The following is a 19,766-nucleotide window of genomic DNA, read 5'->3' as shown; positions in this document are numbered from 1 at the left end:
TTTTTTCTATAGACTTTCTACATATTGCAAAATTTACATAGAAACAAATGATAATCATGTATAGTTATATTTTTAGTTATTTAACTAACTATAATTATCTCACCACTATTTTCGATTAATCGCTTACTTTATTAATTAAAGATCTAGTGATTAGATAGATTTGAATAGAAAAAAAAACGAACAATTAAGGGATCGAAGAAAAATAAGCAAAAATAGAAAATATGTTAATAATTTTTACAAATATAATAATAATTTTTGTTGTGTTTTCTCTACACTTTTTATACATCGTAGAATTTATGTATTACACTATTATAATTTACAGAAAAAAATAATAATTACCACAATCTTTGATTAATCTCTTATTTATTAATTAAATAATGATTACAAAGATTCGTATAGAAATAAAAAGATTAAGAGATAAAAGAACGAGCAGAAGAAGAAGAATGATAAACATCGTTACAGAATTTATCATATAAAATAGAAGACGAGAAAAAAAAAAAAAGTCTAAAGTCATTTCTCTCTCTCATAGTCTCTGTCAATATTAAATATTTAATAACACACTAAAAATATGAAGATCAAAGTTGAAACCAAACCAAAGGAGAGGAAAAATAAATCTCAAATCCAATGAAAATCGAAACCGGAACAAACTCGCCAAATCGAAAACCAGCTAGGTTTTTCATGCCAATAATAAAAAAAAAAAACATCTATCACCTGTTTATAAGATTCCACCCTCTGGCAATAAAGTCCTCATGCAACTTGCAAGTCCGACCCACTCCGAGAGAATATTAAGGAGAAGACGCCAACCCCAACCCCATGCATTAAAAATACTCATGCGGTTGGGGGCAAAGTTAAACAACAGACAAGTAGACGACTCCCCCGGGGGAGGATGCTGACGAACGCACCCTGACGTCACCGTGCCTGCGTCAGCATCCTTCTCTCTGGTGACGTCGATCGATCACCCCCCACCTCCACGCCTGGTCCAGCATCCTTTCCCACGTAACACAATTTAATTGCGTGGTGCTTAATTCGGAATTTAGGAATAACTCTATTAATATTATGTATTGAGTATTGAGTAGGATTACTAAAAGAAAATAAGAGAAGAATATATATTTTTTTATTGATAGTCTTAAAAGTATACAGGAGAACATAGCCTACGACTATATTATTTCTAGATACCAAAGTTTGTACTCTAAACTCTTTGATAACTAGGCACTTATTGAGAGCCAAAGCGTTATATACTTTGGGTACTTTGAGCTATGGATCAACCATGAATATTTATTTTAGGACCAATACTCCTATAAAGTATAAGATATTGATTAGTGTAGTCGTAGCAATGTATATTTATTTTAGGACCAAACTTATATAAAAGAATAAGATATTAATTAATCTTCCAAGGTTCCAACCTATCTCAGTCAACAGCATAGTCTCTCTCTCTCTCTCTCTCTCTCTATCAAGAATTTGCTACTATAATTTGGTTTGACGTTTCCTACTCATGGACCGTATTAAATGATCGATGGGGACAATACATTTTCGTGATTCACATGTTCATTGCATAGTAGCAGATAGTAATTAATATTATTTTGATCTGATTGCGACCTAAATATACTCAAAAAATTACGTTTGATATTAATATTATTTGAGAAGTTTTATTTTTTATTTAGGTTTTCAATTAATTTATTATTATTATTATTATTATTATTATTAACATGATGGTAAAAGACTGAGCTATGTGTATTATTATGTATTAGTGTTGAATTATTATTTTCCTTAAGAGACAAAATTAGTTCCACTTCCAGCTCATTAGATAACAAAGTATCATCCATTAGATTTTTTTTAAAAAAACATTATATGGGTCCCACTAATAATTGAGAAGCAGCGAAATCGACAAAATGCCACCGTCTTAGTTCTCACCCATGCTGACATATTAGGATGCAGGGGTGATGCAAGAATCTCTTAACAGTCGACTTACTTGGCATCCATTATATGGGGCCCCAGAAGCCATGATCTTAGATTGATGCTATTTGTCAAACATTCTCATTCATCTTCTAATTGATCAAAAAACCTCACAAAGAAAAAGAAAAACAACAGCAACAATAACACTAACAACAACAACAACATAGGATATATTATGTGTTTAATAACTCTTAAGGTATATATCCTTCTAAAAACATTTCTTAGTAACAGAAAACCCCTAGCTAGCTAATAGATTAATTGCATGGATTTGTCCAACTAATCACAATAGACCCAAGTATGCATCTAAGGGGAAGTTTGCTACCAGATCCAGCATCTCCTGCACCTCCATTGGCCTCTCAAACTCCTCTGGAACTGTCCACTGGAAGAACATACGATCAACATCCTGCTGGTCATTACTGACACATGGGCTGCTGTACTGGCTCTGGTTCTCTACAGTGGCATATGAAGTGGGAGAAGACTGATGCTGGGGCTGCTGCTGCTGCTCTTGTGTGAGGTTCTGCGACGACGAGTCGACGACGAACGGCGAGTTGGCGGCGTCGGTCTCGCAGGTGTGCGGCGATGTGTAGACGACGGCGAAGTTAGGCTGGCTGGCGCCGTCGTCCTCCTTCTGCACTGTCTTGGTTGCTCGGCATCCTTGCTCTTTGCTGTAGGTGCATCTATAGTAGCTCCTGCTTAATTAATGCCATGAGAATATCGATGACTCCAATTAGTAGTACTCTTAAGTTGAGAGAAGGAAGCTAGATTATTAGGTGTTCTAATTAATCGGGATACTTTAATTAGATTGGAATTAAAGAACAATGGTTGACCTTGGGTATTTGAATCCTTTGATCATCTTCTCTCCATATTTTCTCCATTGGTGGCCATCGTAGTGTGGAACAGTTGTTATAACGGTTGGAGACGCCACCTGCCTCCTGTTTTGTTCACAGTGAGTTGAAGGAGAGAAAAAGAAAAATTAGATACTAGATGTTATGTATATCTACCAAAGTAATTAGATTGCTTTTGATGAGCAAAAGTGATGGGCATAAATCTTATGTTGCATGATGAAGGTGGACAATAAAATATGTATGTATGTATGTATGTATGTATACCTCCTCTTATGGCCAACTAGCTTATTATCTTGCTTCGCCAAACTAATCTTGCTCCTCTCCTCGCCATCGCCGCCGGCCTTCGGCCACCGGCACCCATGGGATTGCAGCAGGGAGAGAGCCATGGTGCAACATTTGAGTATCTTCTCAAAGTGCTCTCTCACCATCTCCGACCACCCGTCGCCGCTCGGCGTTGACCCAAGAACAAGCGCTCGGAGCTCCACCGTCAGCTCTCGCCCCCGGTTGATCTCCTCGATCACCGCCAGATGATCGAAAGGAAACGGCCGCGGAACCGGAGACGCCATGAGATGAGATGGTGAATGCAACGTATAATATATATATATATAGTCTACAGATCTATTTTCAGTGTCCCACAGAGTATCTGTATGTATGCAAGATATGTGAGAGCTCCAGATCCCTTTCTCCAATATATAAAGCTAACCAGACATCAACATAACTGATCCAATTTGGTCATGTGGATGTTGTCAATACGTCAAAGGTAAAACTTCACGCATTCTCACTAGGATACAGATCCTCTCTCTGCACCAGTGATCAGTGGCTGCACCCTCTGGTTGATCGTAGCTTTTAATTCTTTCACGCTCCAGTAGATAGGCTTGTTTACGAGTACTAAAGTCTTTGGCTTTTCTCTTATAAGGTCAGTCAACAAGTATACGTAATGGCCATTTTACTCGTTCAACGGAAATTGTGAGGTCGGCTAGAAGAGACAATGAAACAAACAGATCGAGAGAGAGAGGCTATAATCTTGTGATTAAGCTAATTCTAATGTTCTTAGATTTGGCCCGGAAGCTGACGTAGAATTTATTACATCAGTTACCAGGAGCTATCGATCTGTCCATTAATTTTACCAACCAAAACAAATTATACGCTGCCAAGAAATTGATATCTTCTCATGTCACCTAGTGTCGCAATAGTGCATGGCAACTTCAAGCATGTGCTTCGACTCTTATATATACTGTTTCAATTCACTCCCCTGCTGTTGATCTAAGTACTTAAATTAATCACAAACAAAAAAACAACGTAAATAACTATTAGTGTTAAACTCTACACAATAAATAGTATCAAAACTAGGATTCCAATGTTGGCAACATCAATACATCATAAAGTATATAGACATATATATACGATGTAGGGTCCATGACTGTTTGAAATGAAGGGTCTGTCTATGGATTCACATTACCATGCAAGATTTATGATGGAATACAGATAGTCAGTCCGTTCAAACTGTGAGTGGTTGATAGACTGAATACATAGTTTGCCGACTGCACTCTCGAGAGTAGATATGTATACTTATTCAACTCGTCACTCTCAACCAGGAAACTTCATCTGTCAAATCTTCTCACCTGGGATTAGTTATAAGAAATTAACGAGTGAGAAAGAAATAACAACTGAATCGACCTTGACATATACTAAAAGGATTATCACTTGCAGAGGATATGTGGATCCAAAATTAAGCTACCAAATAATTCATCCTATTCTGAGACTCTTAAAGATCCCAACGGGTAATTAAACACTGTGATCCCAGTGGCCCAAAGAAGCACAATAAATGTCAACCTACTTATATAACTGGAATCTAATGAGGATGCTTGCACTGTAAGATGAGGGTCGAAGAGTCTAAATAAATCTTTTCAAAGGCGATGAATCTGCTATGAAAAGGAAAAGCTAACTACCTGCACTAGATGAAAAAAAAAGAGAAGACAAGCAGCTAAAACTAGAGTTCATACTATAGAAAAGTCTACATTTGGGCTTGGAAAAGTAAACAATTAAATCATCAAACAGACAAGCAATTAATGTACTGTACAAAGGGACAATAATGCAAGTCTGGATTAACATTTAATGCCAAGTTTGCGGTGATGAAAATAACTTAAATAGCAGTTGTTGGATTACTCTGTCCAAATGTTTTAGTTATAGGAAACTATTTTGTCACTGTACGTACTCCATATATATATATATATATATATATATTCTAAATTCTAAATTAGTTCTCAGTTCAATATAAAATATTCTGGAAAGAAGATTCTGGGTGTGGTTGCACTACAATAAGGTTACAAGATTCTCAGCTTGGTTAACGACTGATGGCTCTGAAGTGGATAGCATTTCCTTTTAAAAACAATGTTTTGATGTGATATAAAGTGAAATAAAAGATAGAATAAATGTATTTTGTTTTTATGAAATTATGATAAATATTATTTTGATTTGATATAAAGTAGATTAATGGGATAAAAATTGAAAAATAAATTAATAATTAGATTATTGTGTGGTATAATATATAGTTTTAATAAATAGTATTTGTATTCTTAGAGGATAGCTACTATAATATTTAGGAATAAGATGTCGTAGGTCATAATAAGGAAAAAGTTGAATGAGATTAGATAAGTTGTTTATTAAATAAAAAATTTAATAACAGCAAATTGGCCTATTAGCTCAGTTGGTTAGAGCGTCGTGCTAATAACGCGAAGGTCGCAGGTTCGAGACCTGCATGGGCCATTTCACAGTAATTGATTTTTTTTTAGACAATCAAATGGTTTAACATAATTAGCCATCAATTTTATTGTTTGAATTCGTTTTTCCTTTTCGAAAACTCTGAAAGAATAAATGTCAGATCTTCATTACTCAAATAAATTTAAAGTCTCGTCTCCTCTGCTTATAGTGATACTGCTTGTTATTGTAGCATACACCTCTATCCGTAAGATAAATTCTTATTTTGACGATCGATTGTGTATTGATCCATATGCATCAAAACTTGAATTTATCAAAATAATAAATATATATTTTATAAAATTATAATTAAGTTAATTATTATGCTAAAACAAACATTAGGGTATAAGCGTAGATTCAACATACATCAAATAATTTTTTTATAATATTAACAAAATTATAACACAAAAAATCGACTGATATGAAAAGTAGACCTAAATAACAAGTTTTATTGTTTCGACAAAACTAAATAACGAATATATATACCAATTGTGTATAAATATGGATAAATACTATATTCAAAAGAAGAAGAACGGTGGAATGATTAATAATTGTATTTGTATTGTTTTGATATGTACAAAAGTGATGGCCTATCTATAAGTATTTGATTCGTATCCTATCGGTATTCAACCTTATCCTAATTACAAAAAAATAAATCAAAAAAATAATTTAATTTTAATTTTAATTTTAATTTTTTTTAATTTTTTTGTTTGTACTTCACTCAAGTAAACACCATTTTCTACCGACCAAGAATACTTGAATACAATGAGGCGGTGCCCATGGGAGGCTCGCTGGTCACGTGCTCCTCCTATCTATCATATTCTTCTATTTCTTTCCTATCATTTTATCACGCAATTTAACAACCGCCGCTCCAATCCGTCCGCGTATGGCGTCGCTTTGCCACTTCCCTTCGTCTCCAACCCCTCGCTCCTTCTCCAAGAAGCTTCTCTCCCCGCTCTCTCGCTCGCACTATCGGCCCCTCCTCCTCCGAAATCCGAACCCTAGCTGGAATTTGCACAGATCCTGTTCACGTCTCTCGAGGTTCTCCTCTTCCTTTGCCGCTTCCACACCGGCCCCTTCCGGCGTCGCGGAGTCCACTTCGCTCGGCGACATCACCAGGCCCGACTTCCCCATCCTTCACCAGGTATTCGCCATCGGCGCATGGATTTTTTTTTTTTTTTTTTAATGACAGTTCGATCTCTTTGTTTAAGGCTTCGAGCTACATTATCGTTGTTATTGATGTCAAACTACTACTACTCTCGAATCAATACTTGGAATTTGTGGTTAGTTGTCTTATGGTAATTTAAGTGAGAATTCTTGGAATTGTAGGAGGTTAATGGTATCAAGTTGGTGTACTTGGATAATGCCGCTACTTCTCAGAAACCTTCTAGTGTTATCGAGGCTTTAGATGAGTACTACCAATCCTATAATTCGAACGTTCATCGAGGCATCCACTCCCTCAGGTACTATATTCTTTCTGTTGCATCTGTTTGTGCTAAACAACTTTCTAGCTTTTCACATAGGTAGGGCAGAAGTATTTCATTGTGAGCTATTCTTTTTATTATACAAGAGAATTTAGAACCCTAAATCTTTTAGTTCTCTATACGGGAAATAATTTTCATATGAATATGAAATACTACCTACCTTATTGCTTATGAAAGATTATGAGAATTACATTTACTATCTTAAGGTTGTAGGAACTTTTAGTTTTAAATGTCAGAAGCATTATTAAGGGAACAAATAACTGTAAAGGGAGGCGACGTATATAAGCATCATTAATACAAGTAAATCCAGTGTCTTATAAGTGATAAGAATTAGAAATCAATTTCGAATTCTAGAGTCTTATAAGCAATAAGAATGACAACCTGGCCTGTGATATAACCTCTTTGGATATGTTAACCAGATCTTTAGCTTATATTAATTTCATTTATGCAATATGATATGTTTAAACATGGAAAATAAAATATAAGTGAAATATCTAAATTTTGATGCAAATAGTTTTAAAGTCCTGACTAATTTTTCTTCTACTTCTGAGGTCAGTTTGAAGGCGACAGATAAATATGAGGAAGCGAGAAACAAAGTTGCAGATTTTGTAAATGCATCGGAAAGCAGAGAGATTGTATTTACTCGTAATGCTACTGAAGCAATCAATTTAGTAGCCTATTCATGGGGCATATCCAACTTAAAGCCTGGAGATGAGGTGCATTTTCTCTTTTCGGTCTTCTTATTAAGGATCAAGTCTTGAAGTTTGGCAATTGTAGCTTGTGAGAGCCTTGGTTGGCGGTTTCAGTTTATTTTAATTTTTTTGGTAATAGTAGATATTATTTATACCTCCTTGTATGTTTTATATTTACACCTCTAAGTGCTTATGTGTGCTCACCCTTCTTTAGATACTACTTACAATTGCGGAGCATCATAGTGCTATAGTTCCTTGGCAATTTGTTGCTCAAAAGACTGGTGCAACTTTGAAGTATGTCGGATTGACAGAAGAAGAGGTTCCAGATATCAAGCAGTTAAAGGAGCTTCTGTCAAACAAGACAAAGATTGTAGTTGTTCATCATGTCTCAAATGTACTTGGTACGTAAATATTATGTGGGGCCACATCTTTTAGTCTGTCTATTAAATGTCTTATGTATGTTCCAAATTCCAACTAAAGTGTGTGCCTATATTAAACATAGACTGTAGGAAGCAAGCAAGTATTGAAAATCTAATTTGATATTTTGTCACCCCTCTAGAAGCAAGGAAACTTGTATTGGTTGCATACATCAACAAATAAGAAATTGCTACGCCGGTCAGTTTGATCTGGAGAAAATAACTTCTTGCATTTGTAGATATGCAAAATGGCTACTTCAGACAGTGAAAAAAGCTCTCAACGTCGTCAATGTATATGAAATCATAGTTCTTACATTTGTCTTAAATTAAAATCATAGTTCTTGTGCCAAAAGTGGAATTGTTGCTATTTTGTGAACCATTAATATAGGCAAATTTGTGGACCTGTTATATAACTCATGAGATTTAGCAGCACTGCTTATGCAAATCATTGTCATGCAAATAGAAGGTGCTCACAAGAATTTCCTTGGCTGTCAAGGAATATAAAATCATGACAGAGACTAGAGTTTGAGGTAGGTAATTTGTCTTTAACTCATAGATTATTTCAAGGAATTTTAAAGTAATGGCATATTGCTGCTTTAAGCTGAGCTAGATACAACAACTACACGAGCTTGATTGGTATGTATTTTACTGGGAGGTGGTGTTAATGAAAACTCCTGTCAGCCTTATATGTCCTATATAGATAAATTGGATATAAATGAACCACCTTGTGAAATAATATTTTAACTTAAAGATCACCAACCAGTATTGTCATTTATAAGATGTGCCTTTTGGTCAGTTTTTGCCTCAAATAAGAATCTTCTTCGAGTTCCTTCTACTGTTATAGAGAAAGCCCTGGATGTCACTTTGGTGGCAGGAACAACAAACATCACATGATATTATATATTTACATGTAATTTGGTTAACTGTCATGTCAATACTTTTGAGAGGTGGATCTTTCCACCAAATACTGAAAAAGGAGACATTCAAAGTTCCTCTGTTTAAATCCTCAGAAAGAACAATTTAATGGGCTTCAACAAATTGGTGCTGACCAAGAACAGTTCAAAATCAGGGACTCAAAACCAACAATCTTGATGGTTTTGACTTAATAGTGAATTTTGCATTGGTTTTGAACCATTTTCTACTGAAACATATCAATTTCAGCCGAAAATTGAAACCATCATGTTCCATGATTCAAAGTTGAGAACTCTTCCATTCCAGGCTATTAACTAAAGGATAATATGGCTGTTGGTGAAGTTTCCATCTCTATTTTAGTTGCTAACTAAACCACTGGAAGATGGTGGACTACTATAGAATTTCCGATTTTCAGCATCAGTGGTTATTTTTGTTTTTTGTATTCAGGTTCTCAACTTCCTATCGAGGATATTGTGGTCTGGTCACACAAGGTTGGTGCAAAGGTTCTTGTAGATGCTTGTCAAAGTGTTCCACATATGGTCGTTGATGTTCAAAAGCTTGGCGCTGATTTCCTTGTCGCATCATCACACAAGGTCTGTTATTGTAGACCCACTTAGTTTGAATAAGATCTGAAAAGCCTGTCTTAGGATGTTAAAGACTAAATATCTCTCAGATGTGTGGACCTACAGGGATTGGTTTCTTATATGGTAAAAGCGAGCTCTTGTCATGTATGCCTCCATTTTTAGGTAAGATAATGTAATTATCTTTACATACGTGGTCTCAGTAGGATGTTGAGTCACTGTTGACCTTGTCTGTTATAACTTTCAGCAATAATATCCTTTTTTTGTGCATTATCTTGGTTAACATTTTGATTTCTCCTCAGGTGGTGGTGAAATGATTGCTGATGTGTTCAATGATTACTCCACATATGCTGAACCTCCTTCCAGGTTATCTTGCTTTGCATCTCTGATATCCTTGTTTATCCTTCTTTTTGAAAGTTTCAAAGTTAACAATTAACAATTAATCTTCTTTAAAGTTTCACCATGAACAACAAAGCATTTCAGTACATTGATGACTGATAAGATATAAGTTGGAAATGTGCAAATTTTAGTTATATTTTCTGCCTAAAATCAAGTGCTCTGCATACCCTATATTAAGCTGGATCATGAGAGTATGAGACAAATTAGCTCATTCAAATTCTTTCCCTTGAGGCAGTTTTTAATTTATGTGTATTACTCTCTGCATGATGTTCTCTGTAGTCTGGAATACTAATAACCTTGTTATACTTTGGCTAATCAGATTTGAGGCTGGAACTCCTGCAATTGCGGAAGCTATAGGATTGGGGGCAGCAATTGATTATTTATCCAATATTGGCATGCAAAGAATCCATGATTATGAGGTAAGCATGTCTATTATTCTGTCCATAGTTTTGAGGTGATGATAACATGGATGTCAGCAAGGTTTTAAAAGATTGTAGGCGACAAGGGATCTTGTAGCTCCTAGGCACTAGGTGGATGCCTAGGCGGCGCCTAGCCTCAAGAGGGTTAATAAATAAACAAATAAAAGAAATAGTTAGCGAAGAAGTTAAAATTAATACCCACAATCTAAACAATATACTAATGTATTCTTGTTAAGAACTATAGTATGCTATTCAAATACACTAATTCATCAATATGTACATTAATTCTGAATTTCAAAGTCAATCTACATATTAAAATATGATATTAGATGCTAAGACGGTCACTTAGGTGGGACTTAAACAGAGCCTTGTTATATTCTATCTAAGACGGAAGCCTAGGCGTTAAGGCCGAAGTTTTTAAAACAATGGATGTTAGTAATCTTCATGCTGCAGATTTGATAAATCCTTGCATTATATCTCATCTCATAGATATAGAATGTTCACTTACCATGAATAATCTTATAGGTTTGATCTTTATGGCTCTTTGGCCTATCCTAAATCAAAACTTGTAATCCTCATTATCCTAGTCTAGGCTATTTTTATGTCTAGAGGACTATTTTGGAGGGCTTGCTTTTGCATTGTGTGAACCTATACTTAAATAGGTTATTCTACTTACCTATTGCTTCATAACCTTTATGCAAGTTCCCTTGGTTGATTTTTGTTGGTTGGAGCATTGGAGGGTTGATTTGAGGTTGGTAGTCTGTCATAAAATTTTGCCAATTTTTTTGTTACCTTCTCATCTTTGTTATTAGGGAAAAAAAGCTTCCATATATCAATTGACATGTACTGATCTGAGTGACTGCCTTCCGAGTTTGTAGGGAGGATTAGAGATCTTAGTTTGTCTTTGGTGAATTGTAATTAACTGAGGCGAAGCTTTCTGAATTTTGAGAAAAAAAAAGTTGAAGATTATAAAAATAAAAAAGTAGAAGTAGCTAATTTTTAACATTATTATGTATAGCTAGTGAGTAGTGACAAAATTGTTAGTCAATCATGTTTTCATGTCTAGTCTACAATTGACTTATTGGAGCACCTGTTATGGAGATCAGAATAATTTTGTTGAATAATTGATGTTTAAGTAATAATACTTCTGTACGAGTCATTTTACATTTGTATTTTGTTGGCATTAAGGATATGTGGTGGTTTATCACTTTATTGTTTGATTTAGTGATTTAAGATGGCCATTGAACATGAAGTGGGTGAGATCTGTGCACCGGGATCGCTTCATTGTTGCAATGATATTAGGTGATAAAATTTAGTCTTGTTGGTTCATTTTCCTTTTTTTCTGGTGGTAGTTCTAGCTCTAACAACATGGGATCTTTTTTATGATGAGAAACATGCGACCTTTTGGCCTCATATTTGTGAGAGCAGTGTCTGCAAATGTCATGTCATGTGTCCTATGATTTTCCATTTGGATCAGAATGAGATGGTTGATTTCGGTGATGAATTTGATTTGCATTTGTATTTTTGCCCCTTTGCAGAAGGAGTTGGCAAACTATCTGTATGACAGACTTATGTCGGTTCCAAATGTGCACATCTATGGTCCTGCTCCTTCGGTTGCCACTCACCGTGCTCCTCTTTGTTCATTTAATGTTGGAAATGTTCATCCTACAGATATTGCAACATTAGTAAACAACCTGGTATGTGGAAACTTTTATTTCTGATGTTAGTAACGATGCGCTGTTTATTATATGCCTCAAAATTTTATGCCTTCTTTAATTGGAACTATCAAGCAATTTCCTTGCCGCAAATATTCAGATCTGGAACATGTGGCCTTAATATGGATGTGTATCAAAATAGAAAGTCTTTTGATGGTCGAGCTGTTCCTTTTTCAGCATGGAGTAGCGATTAGATCTGGACATCATTGTGCGCAGCCCCTCCACCGCACCTTACGGATCGACGCAAGTGCACGTGCTAGCCTTCACTTCTATAACACTAAAGAAGAGGTGGATATCTTCATTCAGGCACTTAAAGAGGCTATTGATATCCTTACTTGAAAAAAAAACAGTTCACCCCATACGCTGATATCCGACTGCTTGTCTGGCAAAAAAGTCATTTCTTTTTCTTTTTCCTCCTTGTAATTTAAAACTTTTTGTATCCAAACTTCACTTATGCAACTTACAGAAGTTAGCGTTCTGCATGAAAAAATAATCTGTTTACTGCTTCTGACAGTTTACATATGATACTGTACATTGACAAGCATGTCATATTACTGGCAACCTGTAATAGAGCAAAATAAGGCATCAAATGAGTTACTTGTTTGGAACTAGTTTCCAGTAAATGGCGCTCGTATATATATATATATATACATATGTACTTGAATGTCCTCTACTTATGCTCGATTCAACTAGCAGATGCAACTCTCATCATAAAAGAAAAGAATAAAAAAATTATATCAGATGCAACTGAAGGCCCACTTAGGTTCAAAAGGTCCTAAGTTACCCTCTCGTTTATTATGTGTAAATTAGTTTCCAGCCGTATGTTTGTATACGTAAAGGCTAATTTGCAATTCAAACCCTGCATTTTTATCATTTGCGAGGGGTATTACTCCCTCTCATCTTTTCCAGGTACCGACTTGAAAAATAGTTGACCCGCTCCGTATTACAAAATCGTGTCGACATTATAAAACACAGTTACACAGACCCTCGACTTTCCACGGTGCTGCGCAGTCGGGCGAGCGAAGCCACCTAGTTTAGACTGACGTGTCCCACCGGAATTACTAAAACGCCCCGAAGCATCTTTGTGGTTTATATTCTCGGTTTATTCTCTCTCTCTCTCTCTCTCCCCTGAACTCATCCTCTTATTTCCCGCCCGAAAACCCTAGCTGGAAGCCCTAATCGTGACCACTTCCTCAGGTAAGCTCTTATTCCTCTCTTAATGGAATTCTGAGCCCGTCCGTCGATCGGGTAATGGCCCGATCCGATAAGAGATCGCGTAACGCGACGAGGATCGTGCGGATCCTCGTCGCCGACGCCGACGCCACCGACTCCTCCTCCTCGTCGTCGAGCGGCGGGGAGCGCTCGGGGCGCCCGGCCAAGAGGAGCGTGCTCGAGGTTCCCGCGGCCGCGGCGGCTGCGAGCCGGCCGAGGCGTGCGGCGGAGAGGGTGTTCCGCGGCGTGCGGCGGCGGCCGTGGGGGCGGTGGGCGGCGGAGATCCGCGATCCGGTCAAGAGGAGGAGGGTTTGGTTAGGCACGTTCGACACGGCGGAGGAGGCGGCCACCGCGTACGACCGCGCCGCCGTGAGGATGAGGGGCGCGAAGGCCGTCACTAACTTCCGGACCGAGAACCCGGCGGCCATGGCGGAGCACTGCGACGAGGGCGAGTTCGGTGGCGAGACCTCACCGATGTCGGTGCTGGGCGTTGACGGCAAAGGCGAGGAGACGTCGGAGAAATGCTCTGTTTGATAATGATGTGGCTTCAGCTTGATGAAGACTTGTTGGTTGTAATTATACTACTAGTGTGTTCCCGGATTTTGACTTCAATCTAAGATTTCACTCTTTCTAACTCTCTAATTTTTCTTTTCTTCTCTCTCTCTCTCTCTCTCTCTCTCTCTCCTTTCTTTCGTATTTTGGTGTGCAGTGGTGTGATGATGTTAATTATCTCAACGTGATAATCTCATTTCAACACCAAAATAATCATTGATAAATTCCCATACAGATGTCAACTTACTTGGACTCAAGATTTAATTAAAAAAAAAAGTCAGAACAAACCGAACCAAATATATAATATTCTTCGAATTAATATTTGTCATAACTAATAAGATACAATCCATTCATTTCAATTGAACACATCCAGAGTTGTTATCATCATTTATATAACAAGCTAGACGTGCACTAAAAGCAACCAACGTAAAGTTGGAGGAGTTTATAGTTAAAATAATTCGAATATATAAATCTAATGCCAAACTATCCGCGACCACAAACTCGACGTCCATCAAAACTACGACACATGAATTGCATGACAAACGAAAGACGAGCATGTCCGTGTTATTAAACTGTAACAGGGAAGAGTGAAGAATTTTGGCCAGGAAGTGTGATAAGATGATCATCCATAGCTTATTTCTCTGTCCAGCTTCGGACGGTGGCTTCATACTTGGCTCTGTCTTTCTGGTACGTATGGGCAATAGGAGGAACAAGATGGCCATCTGGAAGTGGATGAGATCCACCAACACCGACCAGATTGAAAGCAAAACCTAGACAGCTTGATTGTTAGGAATATAAGCAACAAACACATTTATGAAATTTCGATATGTTGTTGATAATGTGGTAACTTACCGGACTCTTTAATAGTTTCTCTCTCCAAGTCATAACCATCTCGTTAATGCACAAGATAATGCCACAGTTTGCATAGTATGTTTGTAGAGTGTGTGTGGATTAGGTTTCATTCTGTAGGAATATGACATCACTGGGAGAGAAAAGGGAACAGGAACATGCTCGTCTTTGTATGCAAGTAGTAAAGACTCTACAAGAAAACGGAACATGTAGATAGGTGGAATATGTTGAAAAGAGAACAGTTTGAAGATCTAGGTCTTGACCTGACTAGATACTGTTAGAATGCTACAAGAGAAAAGAAGAAGAAAAGATTTTTGACAATTGTAAAAAAGAAATCATCTTTTGAGGCAGATTAAATGTAGTTTTCACAATTTTAAACAGTAAACATCTAAATGAGCACCTTATGGGAATGAAGAAAATGAAGAACTTCTTACACCACCATTCCGTCCAGAAACAATAGCGAGATAGATAAAATGTCATTGCAAGAAATCATACTTGTAGGTGCATTAGGAAAGGATCAATATACCTTTGAGATTTTTAAGGCAGGACTCCACTGATGTTTGAGAATATCCAAGCTGATTTTACCGAAGCAGTTGATGTTTGGATGAAAGATCTTAGTCTTGAAAGCAAAACCTAAAAATGGAAAAGAATTCAGGTATGGAGTCTCTACATAGGGGGTAAAAACTTCTTGTTTCATAACAATTAGCGGGATCAAAATGATCCTAAATATAAGACCCTGTATGGCATCGGTTTATATATGGGTGACATTTACAATAACAAAGCATAATTTATCAAACAAACAGACAAGCTTCATCCAGACTAAAAGCCTAAAAAAGATGACAAGAGGAATTACTGCATAATCAACTAAATCTCAAGTTCTCAGAAGTAACTTCTTACACAATATTCTACCTCCACATGGTGCAGGCAACTCTTTGTTGTTAGAAGTTTCTGTGTTAAAGCAGGCTCAGTTTCCAGTCCAAAACAAAAAGATAGTTAGTTGCTCTACCACTATGCGTATATGCAGAGGTCCTAATCTATAGTAGACCTAGATCAATTGCCCTCACTTGCGTATACGACTAGATCAGCTCATTGTGAGCACACAAATTTATCACAGACTACATTATTTAAATTCCTAGAGGAAGCTTGCATTAAATGACAACAAAGATTTCAAAGGTTAAAACCCTGAGAGTTTACCCAAATCATAATATAATTAATAGGTTGTGCATTTCTAATACTACTAAATTAGACTATGATTAGTGATTACAATACAGAAAGTTCACCTAAAATAAATCTCAGAAAATATAATAGCTTAAACTAAAATTCTACTATAATACTTGGGCTGATAGTAACCACTTCAGCATTTATGTTTAGTATTCCAGGTGTTTAACCGCATACATGAAAATTGATTTATCTAGTGCACATTTATTTGAAGTACCTCTAAAGCCTATTTTGAAATAATTAGAATGTCAAAAGAGCATATTAGGATAATGCATATAGGAGGCCTAAGACTTTATATTGAAAGCTTTGTATTGCTGACTATCAAACCCTGCAATGGAAGGTTGGATTGCTTGACAGATGCTTCATTCTTTGTGATACATCTTAAGCACTGAAGGAACTTTATGCACAATAAAAAAAAAAAGAGGGATCATTTTCTTCCTTCATGTGTTTGGATTTCTAATCTTTGTCATGATCATGTGGAGACTTATGTTGTAAGAACATAGTTTAGTATCTGAAGATATTTTATGATTTTATCCCATTGGAAATAGTACTTAAGAACATTACAAACTGCGCCAATGACAATATTTTTGATGAGAAGCCCACTCAACTACAGGGAAAAAAAACCCAACAGGTTCCTGAATACGCTCAGGTATAAAACCAATCTAAAGTAAATTTCATTAATCAGATTTCAGCATGCTAGATGATAAAACATACTTCAGAGTGTTTTCGCTATATATTGATGAACAGAAACTGCTTCTTGTTTCAAAATTGATTAGTGAACAACCAAAAGCCCTGAGGAGTCACAATTTACTTCAAAGTATAACTCATTGGTCATTAAGTGGATTAGCACAAGAGAATAAACTAAAATGACATCACCATCGTAATAATAATAATACATAGTGTTAGATCATGATACCTTTTGTGGTTTGAAAGGATAATCTTGAGGGAAATGAATATCTTAAAAGTATACACAGCCAGCACAAAGACTATCTCTGGGCCCAATAATTGCTGCTTGCCAATGAAAAAGGTCTTCAGCTGCAGGACCTGGGAGAAAAAAAAAATATTACAAAAAAGGCAGTGTTCTAAAGTCTAAACAGCTATGCTAAGACAGATACTGAGGCACGCCCTTGAGAGGCATGTATAAACTGAATATCCACATATGGCCTAGCATAGTACTATTTCATAATGCATATATTGAGTGAGCCACCTACTATCATACACTATAGGTAGAAATAAGTGGGTTGAGCATTGTATGTAGACTGAGTAGCTACATAAACTCAGTAAAAAAATTATGAATGTAGATATTTATGGTTTTGTTTCGCTAACTGACTATTTGAGATATGATTTCTAACAATAACCTTTAATATGTACCAAAAGTTACGACTTATCCTTTTTCTTTTCGCACTTTATTAAATTTCCTTGTCCAATTATTACATACTCCTTAGTTAACTGTATCAGAACTTGATGGCATATATAGTTTGATGGCATTCACCTACTTGCAGACACTATACAACTACCTTGGTCACCTACATTGCAATACCATGGCCTGAGTTTGGTATATTGCAGAAAATGGACTCCTACCATGGACTTCTGTATAGATTGGTTTCCTCATTTGTTGACTATATACTATTGATAACATGGGAAATAACCTTTGTTTTAATTGAGAACAATAAGCTTCGTTTTACTTTGTTATATTTCAACTTTTGCAGGTTCCTTACAATGCTCTCGCCCATCCTGTCGGAGTTGAATGTTTTGGTCCAGTCCGGAAACATCACACAAATGATAGAGACAAGATGAATATTTTGCTCCAGGTCAACCGAACCACCTCTTCCTTATTCATAATCTCAGCCATCTGAAAGCTTTGCTCTGCTTCTTCAGACCCACAATTCAGGTACCAATTCCTCTTCCTATTAATCAGGGAAATGGAATGATTTGCTCTGTTTTTGGGTTGCCTCCTTTATAATGGACTATTCCCCGTTCATTTTGTGAGGCGGATCTATTCAACGGTGCACCTCAAATTTGATTAAATAAAAGATCTGATAGGACTTACCCAGAGTTCCCAACCCAAAATAACTTCTATGTAACTCCAGGAACTTTGGCCACTTCCTCAAACGTATAATTAATATAAGCTGCTGGCATTAGGATTTGCATTAGAAAGTATCTTTCTTATGGCTCTAGAACTAGATTTCTAAGTTTACAAGCACCAAGCTGTGAAAAGGGTCTCTCACAGGATGTGAAAAGAACTGCATTCCTCCAGCAACAAGGTCGCAGAAATCATTAGAGAAAAATTTTATTTGCTATCAAGCATGACCAGTTTTAACACAATAGATCTCCTTAAAGAAATGATACAAACTTGAATATTACTTTCTTCTTGAACTAACCAGAAGAAGAATTAAGTATTAGTGGCACCCAATGAATTACATATAGTTTTGCAGAAAAATAGAAGGAACAATTAATTAATACGGAGAAATTAATCTAGACTGTACCTGCAGTGCTGTAGGGAGGAGGATCCTTCTGCAAATCCTTCTGTTCAATTAAGATACGTTTTCTTGCCATGATAAGCTTCTGCATATCAAAAGGAGAGATTTTTCATAAATTAAGCAGATAGGTAAAAGAACTTTAGAGATAAAATCTGAATTCAAATGAACTAAAGTCTGACATAATCCAAAACGAGTTACTAATTCAAAAGAAAAAAAAAAAAAGATATTAACAACCAGAAAATGACTCAATTAATACCTCTTTCTACTCGAATGCGACAGCAAAAGAACTTATTAAAATCACTACAAACAAAAGAAAAAACCATGGACGGGTTAAATCACATATGAACGCACCAGGAAACCCTAGATTAACATAATGCATCAATAAATGAACTCAAACAAGACGAGAAAAAAAAAAACAATCAAAGCGAGCATACAGAAGCAACCGAAATCGGAATAAATACTCAGAATCGGATTGAAGTTCGTGGAGACCGGAAACAGAAGAAATAGATTGGAATCGCCCATGGAATGTAACATTTATTATTATCATTACTAAAACACATGGAATATAAAGTTGACGAAGAGAAGAAGAGTCAAGAGTAGGATATAAAGTTGACGGAGAGGAGAGGAGGACAAGACCTGTCTATTTTGTATCAGTTTATAAATTTGAAGATATTTTTGACTCTTTTCTTTTTCTTTTCCAAACTCAAGGTCATTTACGCTTTAAATTCTTATCTATTTTGATTTTTCTTTTTTGAATTTTTTTTAGCATATATACTCCCTCAAAGTCATCTATTTACGTTTATATTATATCATCGTATTCTCCTTTTATTTTATTTATTTTTAATATATTGCTAAACAATTTATTTTATTTTTTTGACATTTAATGACGCCGAAGGCTATATGAGTTGTCATATAATTGCTGCCGATACCTGCTTCAAATTACTATAAATCATCAATTAAACTAAACTAAGCCAAACCATCAAACCACTAAATAATTTTGCCATAATATCGACCATGAGAAATATACCTACCAGCTCTACTATAGTTGGGTGGTTATATCATAGTATTCTTGTGCAAAACACCACATTAGATGGTCTGGTTGAATGCTATCCTCTTCTCATGCATGGCACCCATTCCTCTAAAACAGCTTAATAGTTTAGTTTCCTATAATAATTTGCAAAATTAATTCTACTTGCTGAAAGTTGGAATTGGCGATCTTATTTCACACGAAAGTTTACTCAAGATCATACTGATACACTGTACGTGAATCGAGATCGTTGTG

General features: G+C 36.2%; 3 protein-coding genes, 1 long non-coding RNA gene and 1 other non-coding gene across 5 annotated transcripts; 3 read left to right on the top strand and 2 right to left on the bottom strand.

Moving 5' to 3' along the window:
* Positions 1-2,100: 2,100 nt before the first annotated feature.
* On the bottom strand, positions 2,101-3,510 carry LOC140771009 (probable WRKY transcription factor 70). The gene is made up of 3 exons (XM_073112357.1): positions 3,063-3,510; positions 2,781-2,885; positions 2,101-2,642 (listed from the first exon to the last, which is right to left on the bottom strand). Exons 1-3 carry the CDS (start codon positions 3,362-3,364, stop codon positions 2,234-2,236), a joined length of 816 nt encoding a protein of 271 aa, XP_072968458.1. The 5' UTR covers positions 3,365-3,510; the 3' UTR covers positions 2,101-2,233.
* A 1,980-nt stretch (positions 3,511-5,490) lies between these two features.
* On the top strand, positions 5,491-5,564 carry TRNAI-AAU (transfer RNA isoleucine (anticodon AAU)). The gene has a single exon. It is a non-coding gene; the product is annotated as a tRNA-Ile (tRNA).
* Positions 5,565-6,392: 828 nt separating this feature from the next.
* On the top strand, positions 6,393-12,681 carry LOC140769992 (cysteine desulfurase 1, chloroplastic-like). Its single transcript, XM_073110931.1, has 10 exons — positions 6,393-6,699; positions 6,885-7,018; positions 7,596-7,755; positions 7,946-8,132; positions 9,507-9,652; positions 9,733-9,805; positions 9,943-10,006; positions 10,359-10,458; positions 11,997-12,155; positions 12,351-12,681. Exons 1-10 carry the CDS (start codon positions 6,442-6,444, stop codon positions 12,510-12,512), a joined length of 1,443 nt encoding a protein of 480 aa, XP_072967032.1. The 5' UTR covers positions 6,393-6,441; the 3' UTR covers positions 12,513-12,681.
* Positions 12,682-13,276: 595 nt separating this feature from the next.
* Positions 13,277-14,019, top strand: LOC140770568 (pathogenesis-related genes transcriptional activator PTI6-like). The gene has a single exon (XM_073111806.1). The coding sequence runs from the start codon at positions 13,425-13,427 to the stop codon at positions 13,917-13,919; it is 495 nt and encodes a 164-aa protein (XP_072967907.1). The 5' UTR covers positions 13,277-13,424; the 3' UTR covers positions 13,920-14,019.
* A 270-nt stretch (positions 14,020-14,289) lies between these two features.
* Positions 14,290-19,102, bottom strand: LOC140769996 (uncharacterized). The gene is made up of 4 exons (XR_012105977.1): positions 18,741-19,102; positions 18,491-18,569; positions 16,921-17,048; positions 14,290-15,419 (listed from the first exon to the last, which is right to left on the bottom strand). It is a non-coding gene; the product is annotated as an uncharacterized lncRNA (long non-coding RNA).
* Positions 19,103-19,766: the final 664 nt, after the last annotated feature.

Source organism: Typha angustifolia, chromosome 11 (assembly GCF_048772165.1).
Source record: "Typha angustifolia cultivar Huaian chromosome 11, ASM4877216v1, whole genome shotgun sequence".
Lineage (NCBI taxonomy): Eukaryota > Viridiplantae > Streptophyta > Magnoliopsida > Poales > Typhaceae > Typha > Typha angustifolia.
Note: the sequence above shows the minus strand (reverse complement) of the source record. Positions and strands in the feature narration are given on the sequence as shown.

What these genes read in the sequence shown, in the direction of transcription:
- LOC140771009 (XM_073112357.1), bottom strand. Translation starts at nt 3,364, where the DNA reads ATGGCGTCTCCGGTTCCGCGGCCGTTTCCTTTCGATCATCTGGCGGTG. An exon ending in CTAGTTGGCCATAAGAGGAG is followed by an intron (nt 2,886 to 3,062) that starts GTATACATACAT and finishes TGAACAAAACAG; the next exon opens with GAGGCAGGTGGCGTCTCCAA. An exon ending in AAAGGATTCAAATACCCAAG is followed by an intron (nt 2,643 to 2,780) that starts GTCAACCATTGT and finishes TTAATTAAGCAG; the next exon opens with GAGCTACTATAGATGCACCT.
- LOC140769992 (XM_073110931.1), top strand. Translation starts at nt 6,442, where the DNA reads ATGGCGTCGCTTTGCCACTTCCCTTCGTCTCCAACCCCTCGCTCCTTC. An exon ending in TATGCTGAACCTCCTTCCAG is followed by an intron (nt 10,007 to 10,358) that starts GTTATCTTGCTT and finishes TTGGCTAATCAG; the next exon opens with ATTTGAGGCTGGAACTCCTG. An exon ending in CAACATTAGTAAACAACCTG is followed by an intron (nt 12,156 to 12,350) that starts GTATGTGGAAAC and finishes TTCCTTTTTCAG; the next exon opens with CATGGAGTAGCGATTAGATC.
- LOC140770568 (XM_073111806.1), top strand. Translation starts at nt 13,425, where the DNA reads ATGGCCCGATCCGATAAGAGATCGCGTAACGCGACGAGGATCGTGCGG.